General features: G+C 38.1%; 1 protein-coding gene across 2 annotated transcripts; it reads right to left on the reverse strand.

Annotated features, from left to right (window-relative positions):
• Positions 1-592: 592 nt before the first annotated feature.
• LOC116051541 (angiotensin II receptor-associated protein) lies at positions 593-13,347 on the reverse strand. Of its 2 annotated transcripts, none has more exons than XM_031302050.2 (5): positions 13,192-13,337; positions 10,689-10,723; positions 10,367-10,475; positions 6,977-7,184; positions 593-1,736 (listed from the first exon to the last, which is right to left on the reverse strand). In XM_031302050.2, the coding sequence occupies exons 1-5, from the start codon at positions 13,216-13,218 to the stop codon at positions 1,612-1,614; spliced, it is 504 nt and encodes a 167-aa protein (XP_031157910.1). In that variant the 5' UTR covers positions 13,219-13,337; the 3' UTR covers positions 593-1,611. The 2 variants fall into 2 exon arrangements, with proteins under 2 accessions (XP_031157910.1, XP_031157911.1); XM_031302051.2 differs by lacking the exon at positions 593-1,736 and adding an exon at positions 3,653-4,206 and having other exon boundaries at positions 13,192-13,347.
• Positions 13,348-17,861: the final 4,514 nt, after the last annotated feature.

Genomic DNA, 17,861 nt, shown 5'->3' on the forward strand with positions numbered 1-17,861 from the left:
ATAGGTTATGATTTGATCACAAAGACAGTCTAGGCTAGTTTGTCTTGAATTAAGGTATAATTATATGAGGAATGTAAGCAAATAAGGTGCCTTTTATGGTCTATAGGCTACATAAAAGGCAGACTATATAGGACTGGAGATTCCCTGGTAGGTACTACAGCCGTGTTCATTTCACATGATGTGACCAAGATAGTTACCACATCTTCGCTGTCACAAAGGCCATTATGATTTTAAAACAGGAACTCAGAACTTTCAAACTGACTGAAAAAAAAAACAAATCCAAATGATGCAATCAGTCAGTAAAATCAACCCTGCGGCCACAGTGTCCCCTTTACTTACACTCTAATCACTAGCACCATTATGGAATCTATACACAGAGTGCACACTTCATTCAGTGTTCTATAAATAATGTGCGATATTACACACTGTTCACTGAACACTGTGCTGCTGCAAATATTTAGTATGAACATTGCAAGGTTTAAAACCCTTCATTTATCATTTGTGATGTGACAGAACTGTCTCATATCTGCTGTCCTTATGCAGTATAGGAACATATTTAAACAGATCAACAGCAATCAGAGGCTGCACAGTATGTGGTCTATAATTTATTGAAACAAGTTTCGCATTACAAGTGAGTGTTTATGGCAGTCTAGAGGCCCTTTACCTTCATGACAATAACTATAAGAATAATACATTTGAAATGGTTTTGAAATGAGAAACATTCATATTCATGTTTATCTCTTTTTTTTCTCAAAAATCTTAGTTTTACATTTTATTTTTTATAGTTACGTTGCTAGATACCAGTAGACTTAATAAGGACATTGCACAACAAGATAAGTGAACAGTGCCGTCTGTGTGCTGCACTGCACTATGAAGGTCTTGCTTATTTCTTGCTCAGTTATGAAAAGAAAAGCCTCTAACTTCAATTTGGTCATTGTGTCTTCAACTCAGTCAAAGGATTTCACAGCTTGTATGAGCTGAAAAAGTACAAAGGCAGAAGGTAACTTCTAAGGCACAACATTGAACATTCGTTCCAACCGTCTCGTGTTAAAAACTGTCCTGTGCTTCAAGCATTGCTGTGCCATAAAGCAAAAGAGGAATTGGACAATAATAATTAAATACTGCATACAATGAGAATGTAATAATTTACAGATCACAAAGAGAAAGACTCTTAATATGTGTAAGTGCCACGTTTGTAAAACTGACTAACTTGGAAAAAAGTTAACTGACACAATAGTTCCATTCAACAGCTCTCTACCAAAATAAGTAGGCGGTAACAACAGGAACACAGCATGGGAGTGGTAAAGCAGTGCTTCCTCTGTATTTCTCAGCGGTGATGTGCCCGCTCATCAAAAAAAACATTGTAACCTTTGAAGAAAAAATTCAAATGGGTTTAATTAAGCCACATTTCATTCTTAAAGCCATACAGAGCTAATGATTTACCATAATAAAAGTATTCAAATTGCTGTCGTGGCTGCAGTCTGCAGCAGACCCGACTGTACAAAACACAGGGACCAATGTGGAATCGATTGCAAAAAATTGCCCCTAAGCACTATGCTACTGCATAGAAATTCAAAAGGAAAACACTGCATTGTTCACTGCCTGGTTCTCTCAGTATGTGCGGACTACTGGTTTGCTCTCCTGGGGCGGGTTGAAGGGATTCACTGGGCTGGAAGACTCATCCTGGTGGTCAATGGACTGGTAGGCATCTCTGTTTCGCCATACAGAGGGGAAACCTGCAGAGACAAGCCAAAAGTCTTTAAAAGAAAGAGACACACACACACACACACACACACACACACACACACACACGCAAATGTATTATTCATAATCATATCTGCTTAGAATCATTACAGCTAATTAAGGATGTTGCAATATACATTTTAAAACTGTCTACACAAGAAAAGAATCATTACAACGCTTCTTATTCTTTCTTACACTCATTTCTCTTTAAAGAGATTCATGAAAAAGTTAGGTAGATTTGTTAGTTTTTTCCAATTGCTAACACACTAAAATGACATACATAGCACAATTATTTAAACTGACACACAGAGAGCAAAACCTCTTTTCAAGTCTCCAAAAGTCTAAACACATTTTCTGCTTTACACACATTTTGCAATTCCAAATGGCACTTTTTAAATGCACTGAACACGGTTCTCTGCATAAAACACAACAATCTGACAGCAAGTCACTTGTTTGCCATTTCAAAACACTGCCATTCAAAATGACTCTACATGAGCTAATTGGCCAACATATGCGCCACCTGGCCAAACACCTCAATGCTTAATTGTTACCACTTCAATCAGGAAGTAAGCACTATAAAAAGACCACATGTGAGCACCTCTTTTTTTTCTATATATTTTTTCTGCAATTATCTTTTTCAGTTTACTGTTTGTTGTGAGCATATTTCTGTTCAGTCCTATGTAAATATATCTGCTGTGCATATGTTAAATAAATGTTTCAACAGCATGTGTGTGTATCTGCAAATATTTAGATAGATAGATACTTTATTCATCCCCAAGGAAATTTTAGGATCCAGTAGCTTAGACAACCTTAACACAACAAACACATATACACACATATATCACACCTACGTAAAAATAAAAATAAAAATCATGCACAGAAATGCAATGACCATGATAAGGTCTATGCATGTGAACAACCTGACGAATTTTCTACAATTTGAACTATTTTAGTATTATGGCAAAGCATACTAAAGATGAGTGCTTTTCATTATGCCCAACAGTGTGTAGTTGGTTAGACAAAAATCTGGTAATATGAATGAAGTGTGTGCCATGTGGTGCAAAAGTTTGATTTTAATAATGCTATATGTAGTTTTGGTTGCAGTGCTTTATTTTGCAGGATATATGAGATATTTTGCAGTGGTTTTGTGAATTGTGTTGAGTATTTTTGATAAAACCACACTAGTTTGCAAAATTGTGTTTTAGCAATTGGAAAAAACTGTAACTTGACTTGAGCATCTGGCCCTCTCTGGATGAAATATATATTACTGTTGGAAACGGTCTTCGCTAACATACAGTAAAGCACACACTGCCTCTCATTGACAATGGGGTGAGAAAACTGGCTGCCATCAATGATCTGAGAATAGGCCTGAAACATCTCATGTGAGCTGAATCTTCTAATACGTGTTTACCCAAAAACTGTGCATGCAAGTTCCTGGGTGCTTTATACTTAATGTAAACATGCTTTATAATGAATTCTATGGAGACAGTTAACTGACATAATCCATCTGAAAAGTCTTATAAGACCCCCTTTTGATACTCAAAACAAACAGCCGCAACCCTGACCCGGCCAGAATGCCAATGGCGATGGTTTAGGAATTCAAAGGCCTGCTCACTCTTCTGTCTGCATGGCCCAGAGTCCTATGACTGTCTGACAAACATGCACATATTAATGCTTACCAAACAAGCACTTTCATTGCAGAAAGATTAGATGATTTGCTAAAGCATATATTCATTTTACCAATACTGTACAACTGTGATGTTTATTATTTTAATTTGCAAGATAAAAAATACATTAATAATTCTAAAAAAAAATACATTAAAAAACTGCATCATGTTGCTCAACAAACCTTCAATAACTTAAGTCCTACTCTGAGTGTGCATCTCAAACAGGTCATATTCATTGGCTATTATAAGTCAACATTACTTTAATTAGGCTGATTTGAGAATGTGCACCATCATGCAGCTCTGCTTTAAATACATGCAAACAGAATACGCAAACACAAATGAGGTGTCTGGGGAGTAAAAATATGAATAATACATAGATGCAAACTTTCAGAAAGATATAAACACATATAATGCAATAGACATGAATACAAACATACTGTACTGACAAACACAGCTATGCAAGCAGGTATGGGAGGGTAATGAGGACTTAAGATTAAGGTGGGAATTGACAGGTGAATTCATATAAATAACTAAATAGAAAAAGATGGACAACAGAACATTAAGATAATAATTGGGAAAGAAATACCAAGATAAAAAAGTCAGTTTCTTTTATGTCCTGCAGCCTGATTTGCAATCTTACTTCCTGTGTGGGAGAGGATGGAAGAGGATGATTGGAGAAGAGAAATGGTAAAAAAAAAAAAAAAGAAGGAAGAAGCCGGGAATCAATAGCGGCGGCCAATAAAAGCACTGTCACCACTATCCGTCGTGCATCGACTGTCCACAGAGGTCTCTAAGTCTGAGAGGTCAAAGGTCAGCAGTGGAGAAGAGAAGAGACACAAGATAAATAGTCAAATCATAACAGGAAAAACATGAGACAACACAACAAGTGTTCACATGACAAAAAGCACGACAGAGTGACAAATACACAGGGTTGTTAGAAATGACGACATGCAAGAAAAGAAAAGCGAAATGCATGAGGATTACACATTGTAGGGAATTTAGGGGGCACAGATTCAGTTATTAGCAATTATCAAAAGGTATTTATCAATATTAATGAAGTTATTATTATTATTATTATAATTATTATTATAATAATGGATATACTGATAACTTCATCAAATTGAATTGACTGTGTCACTACAAGCCAGCTGAGAACATTCAGGGGAAATGCACTGCAGGTAATTAACAGTTAGCGTAGCCCCGCCCTCCCTTAGTTACTGTTGCTATGCCTATCCAGCTTTATGGTCGTCCTGGCTGGCACAGTTTATATATACATTTGACAGTGATAACAACAGATTTTTAGATTTTACCACTCAAAATTAGTGGTAATCTGTGGCACAACGGGTCCATGCAGACAGATGTAAACAAAAGCAGGCTTCTCATGAATGTCCATTTCCTCGGCTGTGACGAGTATTGCTGGCAGATATAGCTAGCTCGCTAATTAACGTTAAGTCGGTTAGTTGGTTAAAAACTCCATCTCCAGCTGAAACCTGCAAAAGGGTTGGCCTCAGAAGTAGGTAACGTTAGCCTACTACTATAGGTGGTGAGCTAGTTAGTTGGGCATGCTAATGTTTGCAGCTTACATTAGAGCAGACACCACACTGTTTAATCCATTCTTACCATGTTGCTCTTTTGTTTTTTTTTCCTTCTTTTTCATAACTCCTATACAGTACTGCTTATTACACTTACTACAGTCCCATGCACACTGCTTTAGCATGTAAAGAAATCCAAAGCCTGACATGCCTAGTTATAGCGATGCTTGAACAATGTTCATTTAATGATAAATGTGTGATCTTACAGCCCTTATTCTAATCACCAACTTAAAAAAATAAAAAACAAGTGATTCACACACACACACACACACACACACACACACACACACACACACACACACACGCCTGGTTCCCAGAGTGTTGCGTGCAGCAGGGAACCATGTTAATGCCAGCTATGCAATCAGACAGCAATTAAAACACACATTGTCTGAAACTAACATTAGCTGCACTCATCAGTCACCACGCAGCCAATCACAGACTAATGGATGTACCTGCTGCGTGTCTGTGGCATTAAAGCAGAACCACAGACTGAGCAGATTCATCAATATTCAATTATCCTCCAAACAGGACAATCAGGACACTGCTGTGTTGCTCGCAATGCAGGAGAAATTTCATTACTTTTCGTAGAGTGTAGTGTAATAAATTACTTTTTTAGCTGGTGATATGACAGTTAATAATAAATGACACACTCATGATTTATTTTTGTTCTTTTTATGAAGGCAAGAAAAGCTCACTAGCTCAAAGTTCCCTGTATGGAACCATTCTCACTACTAACATCAAATCATTAACTACAAAGGATGAACACAACCATGTTTGGATAGTCCTTTTAAATGAAGGCATGAGTAACATTTTCAAGGACTTAGGAGTCCGGCAGACGTCACAGCTCAGTGGGATTTCTGATGGAAAAGCACTCAGCAGAGCAAGTCCAAGTCCCCAAAATCAATGGCCACACACAGCTAATCAAAGAACACATCTTGAGTATCTCTTGACCAGTCAATGGAAGAAGTGTACGCATCATTAGTTTAGTTTAGTTAGTTTGCCCACAAGGAGAGAGATTATTTTCTCCGTGTTATGTGCGGATTTGCTAGCCTGTATGGCTAAATCGGGCACATTTACTGTACATGTTGGACTCAAGTGCTCATGTTAATTAATGTGCATTGTCCCTTCCTAAATGAATAAACAAATACGTACTCAACGGCCAGGAACGCCACAAAACTTCTATTTGCAGCTCTGGACTCCATCTCTGTTTCTTTCACATCAATCCGGGGCTATTTTTCTATCATGGCAGATCATATGTTTTTCAGCCTGCATAGGTTTAATGTTTCTGCATGCAGTATAAACTGGTGGCCAGGATGATACACAAATGTTATAAACAACTCGTGGAGAAATTATTTCCCTGCCCGGCCGAACTGCAGCTCAGATGTCTTGCTGGATTGCAAGTCTTGTGACTGTAACTAATTAGTTTGACTGTGGAATCATCTGCCAGTGGTTTAGCAGAGTCTTCCCACTGTGTGTGCTGCACTTGGCAGGCCTTTCATAACAAACAGCATAAAACATAGGGAGGATCTCAAAGTGCCTCAGGACTCATGCATCACACCGTACCTCTAGCTTTGGTCACACTCAGGGCTGGCGATCTTTTTTTCTTTTTTTTTTTTCTTTTTTTTTTTTGCGGGGAGGAGGAAACCTCAGATATTTCTCACTGGTTTGGAAATGATGGTAAAACATGTGCACGCTCAATAAAACCTTATTTTTTGTTATGTAATGAGTTCTTCTTTGAGTCATCTGCTCCTCAAAAGGAAATTAGATCACACATAAGTCATTAAATAATGATTGAATCCCAGTAGGCTGCAAGATAGCATCAGTTTTGTGTTTAAATTCCTGTTGATGTCTATCAGAGCTAAAAAATCTGTGCAGTCCTTTTTTATAATCAGCCTTATAGTGGCATACAATAACTTCTTCTAAAGTCTGCAAACTCCTCACGTTACTGCACTTGACTCATCTTGCAACACTTACCAAAGTTAACGTTGTAATCTCCTCCACGCTCGCGGTACATTTGGTAGACGAAGAAGCAGGACGCAGGTTTGAGCAGCAGGTTGAGGATGGCCATTCCCTGGCTAAAGCGAAACACACTTCCAATCTCTGCTGCAAAGTCATTCCGCGGGTAAAAGATCCCAAAATGGACGATGTCGGTCAATATCGTCACGACCATCCCCAACAGAAACTACAGGAAAAAACAAAACAAAAAATGTCTTAACAGACACAAATGACGTGTCAGGCTTATTTACTCACCGTATACGTCAGTATGAAAAGGACGCTCATGCTCTGAAGTGCCAACACATCTCTGTAATTAAACCACAGGGAAAGATTCCTTGCAACATACTGTGTGAGGAAAATAAAGTCATTAAGCCAATTCTGATGACAACAACAATACAGATTTCTGCGGGGAAATTAGATAAAAACCTAAGTGGTGCCAGAAAGTAAGAATGGAAAATGCAATAATAAAATTAAAATAAAAACATTGCATTTAGACATTTTTCCATTGACATTATTTTCTGGGGTAGTCAAATCCATATTATGGGATGAGAAAGCATTTTCCCAAAGCCAGAAATGTGAATTAAATATTTGATTAGTTAGCAAAAAGATACATTGAAATCACTTAAGACATTTGAGAAAGTGAAGCCTGGAGTTAATACATGCAAATAGTCTTTTGACTTTGATATGAAACTGCACCCTCAACCACGAAGAATCCAGTGCATAAATAATTTTTTCAATTTTTTTTTCTTTTTTTCCCCCCAATTTGGCCGGCTTAAACTACAAAGCTCTTTCTCCGGAAGCACCCCTGGACTTTAAAGGTCCCATGGCATGAACATTTCACTTTATGAGGTTTTTTAACATTAATATGAGTTCCCCCAGCCTGCCTATGGTCCCCCAGTGGCTAGAAATGGCGATAGGTGTAAACCAAGCTCTGGGTATCCTGCTCTGCCTTTGAGAAAATGAAAGCTCAGATGGCCCAATCTGGAATCTCCTCCTTATGATGTCATAAGGACCAAGTTTACCTCCCCTTTCTCTGCTTTGCCCGCCCAGAGAATTTGGCCCGCCCATGAGAAAGAGAGAGACATCATGGCTTGCAAACAAGCAAAGTGGCAGTTGGTCAAGGCCACACCCCCACCCTCCACCTTGCCCCCCCTCTCTCCTCCTCAATAGCATTTAAAGCTACAGACACAGAAATGGCACATCCTAAGGAAAGCTCATTGTGGGACTGGCTCTAGTGGCTGTAATTCTGCACCAAGGCTGAATTTCGGGAAAGAGACTTCAGATACAGTATTAGGGGATCACTAAGGCCTATATAAAAGCATCCAAAAAGCAGCATGTCATGGGACCTTTAAAGTAAACAAGGTCAGAGGCTTCCTAGGGTTACTTCCCAATGGCAATGACAGTCAGAATCCAACACTGTCAAAAGAGACACTGGACAGCCATTTTTTTCTTGACTCTCCAGCTGTGGTGTATTTGTCTGGCATGTAACACCCCTTCACAGCCAGCGATTCCACAATGAAAGACTTTGACTAATGCTTAGATGTAACTAATAGTCACACTTCAGATAAATGTCTGAATTAATCTGCTGCACAAATCTGTCTAGTTCTTGACTATCTTAACCCTCGTCTTGTCTTCCCGTCATCCATGAACTCATTGTCCTTCCAGGTCAAAAGTGAAAAAAATGAACCTTTTTTTCGCGCTTTTGCAATGCTTTTTTAAAAAAAAAAAAAAAAAAAACGGTTTTGGTCACTTACTCTATATGCACCACTAACACCAACTTGTGTTGGTTTTATAATAAGTTTTATACTTATGCTTGGAACATTGGTCAACAAACCTCATTTATGTGAAATTATACCTAATGTTTTTGTTTAAAAAAAAAAAGAGATAATTAGAGCATGTTGAGTGGATCACAGAGTCACAGGCTGATTTATGTCACAGTTTAGTCAGGACACTGTTTGAAAACTGGTTGAAACCATGTTATTCCATGTTATTTTTGGGCAATTTGGTTGAAAGAAACCCATATTTCTGATTAAAAAAAAACGTTGAAAATGGGTCAAATTTGACCCGAGGAAAACACAAGGGTTAAGCAGGACTCACTTGCCATGAATTCTGGGTAAATTAAGACTCTTTAAAAAGTAAACAAACATGCCTGACCGAGCAACCGTGCATTGCTCAGCTCTGTTCTCCCCAGCAGAAACGGTTTATCTTATGGAGGAATTCAACAGTTACAATAAAAGGACATTTGCTGGGAAAATTCAGCGACGACTGTAACAATACGAAAACCTTCCAGTAGCATAACATCTCAATATAGAGCTGAGAAGCTGTGGCTCTCTTCTGCTTACTCATCATCAGTGTTGTTACTGTACTTAAGTAGAATTTTCACATATCCGTACTTCACTTCGTTATTTATATTTCTGAAAATGTTTACTTTTACTCCACTACATTTCCTGAATAAAATCTATACTTTGACTCCACTGCATTTCCCCTAAGCATCTTCATTACTCATTACCTGCAACAACAAAAAAATCGTACGAGTGAAAGATTCTTCCTCAAAAAAAAATTAAAATTCTGTTTCAGTCTTTCCTCTATGTTAATGTTAGCCTTTGAAGTTGATGTTTAAGAAGGTGCGAAAACCCTGAATATTATAACTTACTATAAGGAAGCCACAATAAAGTTCATAATCAAAGTTTTTTCCTTTTACTTTTTATAATGAAGTATACATTTAATATCAGAAAGTTACTTTTGATACTTAAATACAGCAAATATCAGATACTTTATGACTTTTACTTAAGTGATATTCTAAAAGGTGACTTTTAACTTCTACCAAAGTCATTTTCTGGTAAGATACTTGTACTTTTACTCAAGTATTGCTTTCAAGTACTTTATACAAGACTGTCCATCAGTCAGTTTCTTTGGACAAGCAAAAATTGCTGAGGATGTCCTCATTGATATATATTTCCAACAGGTTACTGCGCTCTATAAAAACGCTCCACAACATTGTTAGCTAACCATGAGCTCTTTTTTCGTTATTTGGTGCCACTGGTCAGAAAATGGAAAAAAAAACGAGTCATAGTTCAGAGTTAGGGTGGGGTGGTGAATAACTTTTACTCTTAGCAGGAATTAAGACTAAAACATGAAACGACCCCTGGTGCTGTAAACTGATGCACCATGAAAGCCTATGGTTACTGAGTTCTGTGCTGAATTAAGAGAAGGCCATCTTTCTCAAAGGGATGCTCACAGATTGTCCTAGATTCCACAGACAAATAGGTTAGCACGGATATGCATTGCTGTGCCTATAGTTAGACTCATGTACGCATCACATGATGTTAAGTTTGCAGCCTGCGTGAAGGAAACAAGTGGAAGACTCACCATGAGCACGGCATCGATCGAGTCCCTCTGTGCAATGGCCCAGACCCCGACAGCTAAAACACCAAAGTTTCCCCAAGCAAAAGAGGAGGGCAGCGACACCATACATCCCCTGCAGCAGACACACAATTCATACAGTCACACATCAAGAATACACAAGTATGGGACCTGGAGGTGAAAGAGTAGGCCTGAAGAGTGTGTGTGTGTGTGTGTGTGTGTGTGTGTGTGTGTGTGTGTGTGTGTGTGTGTGTGTGTGTGTGAGAGAGTAGAGGAGAGGAAAGAAATTCCTCAGGTTTGTGAAAAAAAAAACTGTTCTCCCACTCACCATACTGTAAGCAGCCAGTGCACCAGTACTATGGCCTATGACAGAGAACAAAAGACAAAGTGTTAAGAGCTTTTTTAATACTTTCCCTGTGGTCTAGGACTCTTCCAATCCACAGACAATTTCAATGTTGACAATTGATCCATCATACATATCAACTAAAAGCTCCAAACATTCAGTGGCTCCAGCCTCTCCATAGTGAGGACTTCTTGTTTTTCTGTTTTATAATCATTGTAAATCTGGTTTTCTGGGTTGTGGAAGTTGGTTGGACATTTGAAAGTGCCCCCTTAGACTCTGGAACATCTTTTCACTATGTTTTACATTGTAACCCCATAGACCAAGCAATGAATATAATAATTGGGGGGGGGAGTATTACAGTTTTTTTCAATTGCTAAACGACAGTGGGCACAACTGGAGTCACATGTGCAAAACTCTAACTACAGTCTGCACAGCAGCAGTTCATGTGGACCAAATGCTAGTTCGTTTTTCATTGCTTGAACACAGTTTTCAAAACTCTACACACTTTTCCCATGACTTTAACCACAACCTGCACAACACTGTGGATCTACAGCACTTTGTTCAAATGCTAACACACTGCTGTCAAAACTGTTAATCACACATTCAAAACAGAATAGATTTCAGTCTGGTGCCTATCAAACACTGCTGATTGCAATTTTAGCTGAAAGCCTAAGCAGGTGTCTTGTTTTAGACTAGTTAGTGAACATATATGGTATTTATACAGAGAAAGCTCAGAAAGCCTTTTTTTGTATACAAACACCAAATAAGAAGGAAACAATTATACACTGTACCGTTTGAGAGAAACAGGTAAAAGAGCAAAGATAGCAACATGTCCAGGTAAGATGTCTGAGGTTATATTATAAAAAAAAATGAAAAACACTATATATTTACAACAGTAAACTGCGTTCGTATTGTTTTTCAGAAAGTAATGGAGGTGAAAGCAATGGAAACACCACATTCATTTGTATTTAGAGATGATGCAGACATCCAACGTGATGAAGAAAACTTTCCACATGATGCTGGAGAGAGGCAGGATTAGTCACACTATTCTTTGTTACTGTTACATATGTACCTTTAGTTTTTTTCCCAGTAATTCCATAAATTACTAGAGACAAAATACTATATCGAAGAAAACTGCTTTTTTTCATTCCTTCTTATTTACCTTACGTAAAAATTGGTATATATTTTCCTTAAATAAACTATTGAGTAGTGTCAAGTCACTCAAATTGTTCAAACTGTAAAGATGAAAAAGTTTGTAATTTCTGTATTGGTGTTTGATGCTAGTGTTTTTACTCTCAGTGTGTTCTGAGTGACGGTGTGTGTTATCTCAATAAGGATTGTTCATAGTGTTTGGCTGCACTGAGCCTGTTTTGAGACGTGTGTTAAGAGTTGTGTTGCTTTGAATGAGTTTTGCAGGTGATGTGAACTGTTTAGCTCAGGTGACTGTTGGTAATTCAGACTGTGGCTTGAGTTTTGCACGTGACTCCAGTTGTGCCCACTGTTGTTTAGCAATCGAAAAAAACTGTAATAGCTTAATTGATCCTGAACCAGTTCAGTTTATGGGAGCTCGAAAAACATCAGAGCTAGAACTAAACGTGAAACGTGATCAATTTGTACCTGCCATAAAGTGTGAAGCTGCATCACAATTAACGATTGCATGGCTCCACAGTGCTGGTTTGAATCTTTTTTTTGTTTTTTTAACTCAAGTTATAAATCAGAAAGTGATTCATTTTCTCCAGAAAAATCAGTGTGAGTGATCCTACAGCTGCATTAACACATCTTTTCTGACTTTTCACATTGCATGTTTAAGTTTTTGAGCTTTGAATAAGAGGTTTTCAAACTGATTTTGAACCTTTTTTAGCCTAGATACAAAAATAGCACAAAAGCATCATTCAATTGAATGGTCCTCCCTTTTAAAAGGGGCATGACATGCAGGTACCAGCTCACTTATATGTTACTTACAGAAAAAGTGGAGAAATCAGAAGTCAATATGTGGTTCATGTGATAAATAATTGAAACATGTTTATTTCCAGATCCATTGCCAAAATCACTGTATGTCAGTTTGTGTTTGATCTTTGTTTGAACTACAAAAATATATCATGTTAAAATCGCATTTAATGAGCAGATGTATCACTATGTTTGTGTTTCTAACATCCAATAATGTTATTTACTCTGTCCATAGGCCTGCTGCCCATCACTGACAACATAACTGCGAAGTCTTTGATCTTTAAATGCACTTTAACATATTTTTAGAGGCTAAATTCCAAATAACTAAACTTTTCTTCTACCATTTAACAAAAAAACTAAACTAAACAACAAACATCAATAAATATACATTTGACTAGTTTACTGTGATACGTGCAGGTTGCCACACAGAGGGATTACCAATGAGCAACAAAGTTGGCATCAATAACGCCAGAAAAACTGTAAAGAACAGGCTACCATACACACCTCCAACATTACAACCAAGCAAAAACCGCAAACTCACCTTTAGATTTATGGCAGGGATTTCCATAACAAGCTGTTTGGTTCAAAGCAGATCTTTCTTTATCCGCTTCACTGCTTCAACTTATTCAGGGGGCTACATGAAAAGCTGCTACAAACTTCTCCGTAAAACTCCGCCTCCCTTCAGATCAGCCTGCAAACACAAACCATGTGACAGCAGCCTGACTGCCTCCCATGTGACTCCCACCCTCACCTCTCACTTCTTCTTCTTCCCCCCCACCCACTCACTGTGAATGATCGGGAATGTGGCATGTCTGTTTGAACGTTTAAAAAATCTAAATTAAAGTCTGCTCTGTTTTTCTAACATAGAAGATAGACTATTTGGATTTAGAATTAAAAGTTGTAGACATTTATATTTGTGTATTTGGCAATTTTTTGCTTGTCAGTTGAGTAAATTAACATGACAACACATCACATGTCGGCAGCAGTGTGATGATTTGAAAAGCTCTTACTGCGGCTGATGGAGGCTTTTGATACAATCACACATATACGTTGAAGATGAACACAGTGTAATTTGTGTTTATATTTAATACCTTTAAATACAGTATATGTAGTCAATTAGTCATCAATCAGTTTTGATATAGGCAAGTTGAAAAATCTCCAAAACAATATGTAGAGCTTGTAGCTCAGCATCAGCGGTAGTCTTGTGTTTAGTGCTAATATTAGCAACTTTTAGCACATTAACGCGCTAAACTAAAGCTGGTGAACGTAGTTAACAGTAAGGGTTGGAATCACCATATCATCACGATACTTATGTCATGATACAATATTATTGCGATAATAAACATATTGCAATATTCTGCGATATGTTAAAATGTATTATTTTTTTCCAATTTCAAATTATGTCCCCAAAAGGAAACATTGTCAACATCTGTTTTATCTAAAAAGATACATTACTCTGTTTGTTAATCTTCAATTTGATTGCTGCAAAATGGGATTGTCAAGCAGACAAACTGACCAACACACATATATATGATATAGATCGATACCTACCCCTAGTTAACATTATACCTGTTAGACATCAGCAGTGCAAGAAGGAGCGCTACCGCAGGTCCTTCATTCCAGCAGCAGTCAGACTCTTTAATACATCATAATGTAGCACTGCTAGCTGTTTCTGCAATATGAGCCATCACTGGACAATATTCTGCACTATGCGTATTTATTTATTTATCACTTTTTGTTACCTCCAATTGTGCAATATGTCATATCTATTCACCAGCACCTTGCTCATCTGTATATCTGTCATGGTTTTGAGTTTGAGTTTCTGTTGGTTTTTAGGTTCTGTTCTTATTTCCTGTTTTTGTTGGTGTATTTGTTCTGTTTTCTGTTGTAGCCCATGTTTCCTCCCTTGTCTTGTCTAGCTGTAGTTCCTGTCTTTCCCGTGTGTGTCTGTATGTTCTGTTTGCTGTTTTATTTTGATAGTCTGTTTTCTGTCTTGTCTTGTCTTGCTTCCTGTGTTTTCCCGCCTTGTCTGATTGTCCTGCCCCGCCCTGATGTGTTCCACCTGTTGTGTCACCTGTACCTTGTTTGTCCTCGTTATCCTGTGTATTTAGTCTTTGTGTTTCCCTTGTCTTGTGTCAGGTCATTGTTGTTTTTGTTTAGATCTTCTGTGTCTGCGTGTCCTGTTTTCAAGTTCTGTTTGGATTCTACCCTGTGCTCTGCATTCCTAGTTTTTGGATATCCTGTTTTGTTTTTGGACATTGTTGAGAAATAAATCCTATTTACCTTTGCCTGCACTCTCTGCATTTGGGTCCACCTCTCCCCGACGATCGTGACAATATCTGTGTTTATATACTGTCTGTTTATATAAGGATGTTTATTGTGTAAACATGTCTTTTTTTTATTACTGTTATTATAACTGATTCAATTTTCTTGTTCATATACTTTATGTATATATATGTATATATTTTTTTCTCCTATGTCTACTTAATGTGTATTTGTGTTATTCTGATGTGTGTACATTGTTTTTTCTTTTTTCTTTTGAGCTGCTGTAACACAGGAATTTCCCCAGTGTTGGATTAATAAAGTCTATCTTATCTTATCTGACAGAACAATAGTGCTGTGCTTAAATACAGCATTGCTGTAGACCAGTGTTTCTCAAATCCAGACCCAGCCTGTACTGTTATTAATACAAACCTTATGAAGTGTGACGTTTTCTATTTTTAAATACATTTTATACCGATCAATAACTTATAGCTAACTTAAGCTGAATATACCAACAGTTGATATATCTCCCCCTAAAAACATAAACAGGTTTGGACTTATTTTAACAAAGTAGGCTGCTGAAAAAAAAAGGTACCCAATTCCAGGTAGTGTCAATAATTTTCTCTCATCTACTCTCACCTGTTGTTATATGACTGAAGTCCCAGCCTTTGGTTACATTATAGCAACTGAGCAAATCCATCCTCTAAAGAAGATCTTGCGACGCGTTTAAAAGCTCTGGAAAAAGCTAGCAAGGGGACGTTGACTAATCTCTGAGGTCAAGAATAAAGTTGCACGCTAATACTCTTTATAAGTAACATATACTAGATAGATCTACTTTCTCCTTTTCACTTTTGGCTCCTCATCTCTCACCTTTCAAAATGTACAAATTCATGAAATATTTGTCACTTCTGGGTTCTGCCACTGACATTCGCCCTCCTCGCTTTTGCGAGTCTGAAATGACGTCAATATCTGGATTGAAGCGCTATTGACCTTTGAACTCACTGTAAGTCCCGGTGGAAGAGGGCAGCAGCCAAAATCTTTAAAATGCTAATGCGGGACGCCTTTGCGGTGATTATTTTTTTCTACAATTCTGACTCATTCCTTTTGTGCTTCTTATTCCTTACAGGAAATGATTCATTGTGTGCCTCAAGCATGGCAGATGGCCCCTGCACTCCTGTTTTTTTTTTCCCAGTGTGAACCCTGACCTCCTGCTGGCCTCTGACCCCTGACTCAAGGTTTGTCTCTCTGATTGAAGTATATATGCTTTCAAACAACCACATTTAGCAGTCTGAATACGCTGTGCTGAATGAATTTGTATGCATATGTGTGTCAAAATGAGATTGCAGTGGGACAAATGTGGGACATGACATTTAATTTGAGGTAAAAATGCTTTTAACCATCAGAGGAAAAGCAATCCTTGGATGTAATTGCAAATAAAAGATCCCTTCTACATGCTGACCTGCTGTGACAGACTTGTCAAGTCATTGATAGATTGCAATGCTGGAGCACATCATTTTTCACACTCAATTTATATACATTGGTATTAGGGCTGCACAATATGAGGAAAATATGCGATAACGTTTTTGAATATCTTGCGATAACTATGTTACTTGCAATAAATAAACAGATATTAAAGTGTACTTAGTCCTGCATTTCTGCTGCTTTCAGTATTCTTCTAAAATACAACAAATTGCTTGTTAAGTTTAACACAAATAAAAGGAAATCATTTCCAACATTCTTTTATTGAACAAATTGAGACCATTAGATTGAATAGAAAAGGCACCACTAAAAAAAGAATGACATTTAAAGGAACACGCCGACTTATTGGGACTTTAGCGTATTCACCGTAACCCCCAGAGTTAGATAAGTCCATACATACCCTTCTCATCTCCGTGCGTGTTGTAACTCTTTCCGACGGCTCCACCGGTAGCTTAGCCTAGCACGGATCCTGAAGGTAATCGGTTCCATCTAGCCTACTGCTCCGAATAAGTGACAAAATAGCGCCAACATGTTGCTATTTACATGTTGTGATTTGTATAGTCACAGTGTGTACAAATAACAAGGTCACATGAGACACAGCCATCTTCTAACCGTATACAAAGTGGGAACTATATTCTCAGAAAGGCGAAGCAGTGCTACTTCTGCTACTTGGGCGGAGTGATATGCTTGCAGCACCTGAGAAGCCCTGAGCAGAGAGTAGAAATGCTTTTGGCATTTCTTTAAACCAATCACAATCGGAAGGAACTTTTTGGTTTTGGTGGAACATGTGTATGTTCAAAAGTAGTTTTAGTCATGCAACAGAAAACTCTGATTGGACAGATAGTCTAGCTAGCTGTCTGGATTTACCCTGCAGAGATCTGAGGAGCAGTTAACCTTAGTCCTCATAAATCCACCAGAGTTTAGAATTCCAAGCGGAAGGTAACGGACATCCGGCCGAAAAGAAGGACATGGGGTGAAATTTCCGGCGGCAATGGAGCGTGGAACGTCGTGGATATAGACTAACTCATATGTAAATTGTTGCACCTGTGTCTTTTTCAGAGTTCCCTGATCTTGAAAAGTTGGGTTAAAATAGCAAAAGCAAAGAAAGTATCTTTGTGGTGTTGTTGATGTGAAGCTACAGCTGTGGGGATGTGGCTCTGTGTAATCTATCACTTGGCTGGCTGTTGGCCAGCTGGTTTCAACAGGGCAGTCCACCAGCAGGAGCACTCTGTCAGAGGGAACTATTAAAAATACATCACTACTGCTTTTATTCTGTAGCTGTAAATCAGGATGACACAATCACAGTCTGACTGAGCTGCTGGTTAGGAAAGAAAAACGAGTGTTACTTTCTCCATCTCATTAAATATTGATAGATTCTCGGAGAGCTTGTGTGTTTGGATCAGAGACACGCGTGTACGAGTGTAATTGCTGCTACTTGCTCTAATGTGACGTAAGCTTGGCGTTAAAAGG

This window comes from Sander lucioperca, chromosome 6 (genome assembly GCF_008315115.2).
Source record: "Sander lucioperca isolate FBNREF2018 chromosome 6, SLUC_FBN_1.2, whole genome shotgun sequence".
In the NCBI taxonomy this organism is placed as follows: Eukaryota; Metazoa; Chordata; class Actinopteri; order Perciformes; family Percidae; genus Sander; species Sander lucioperca.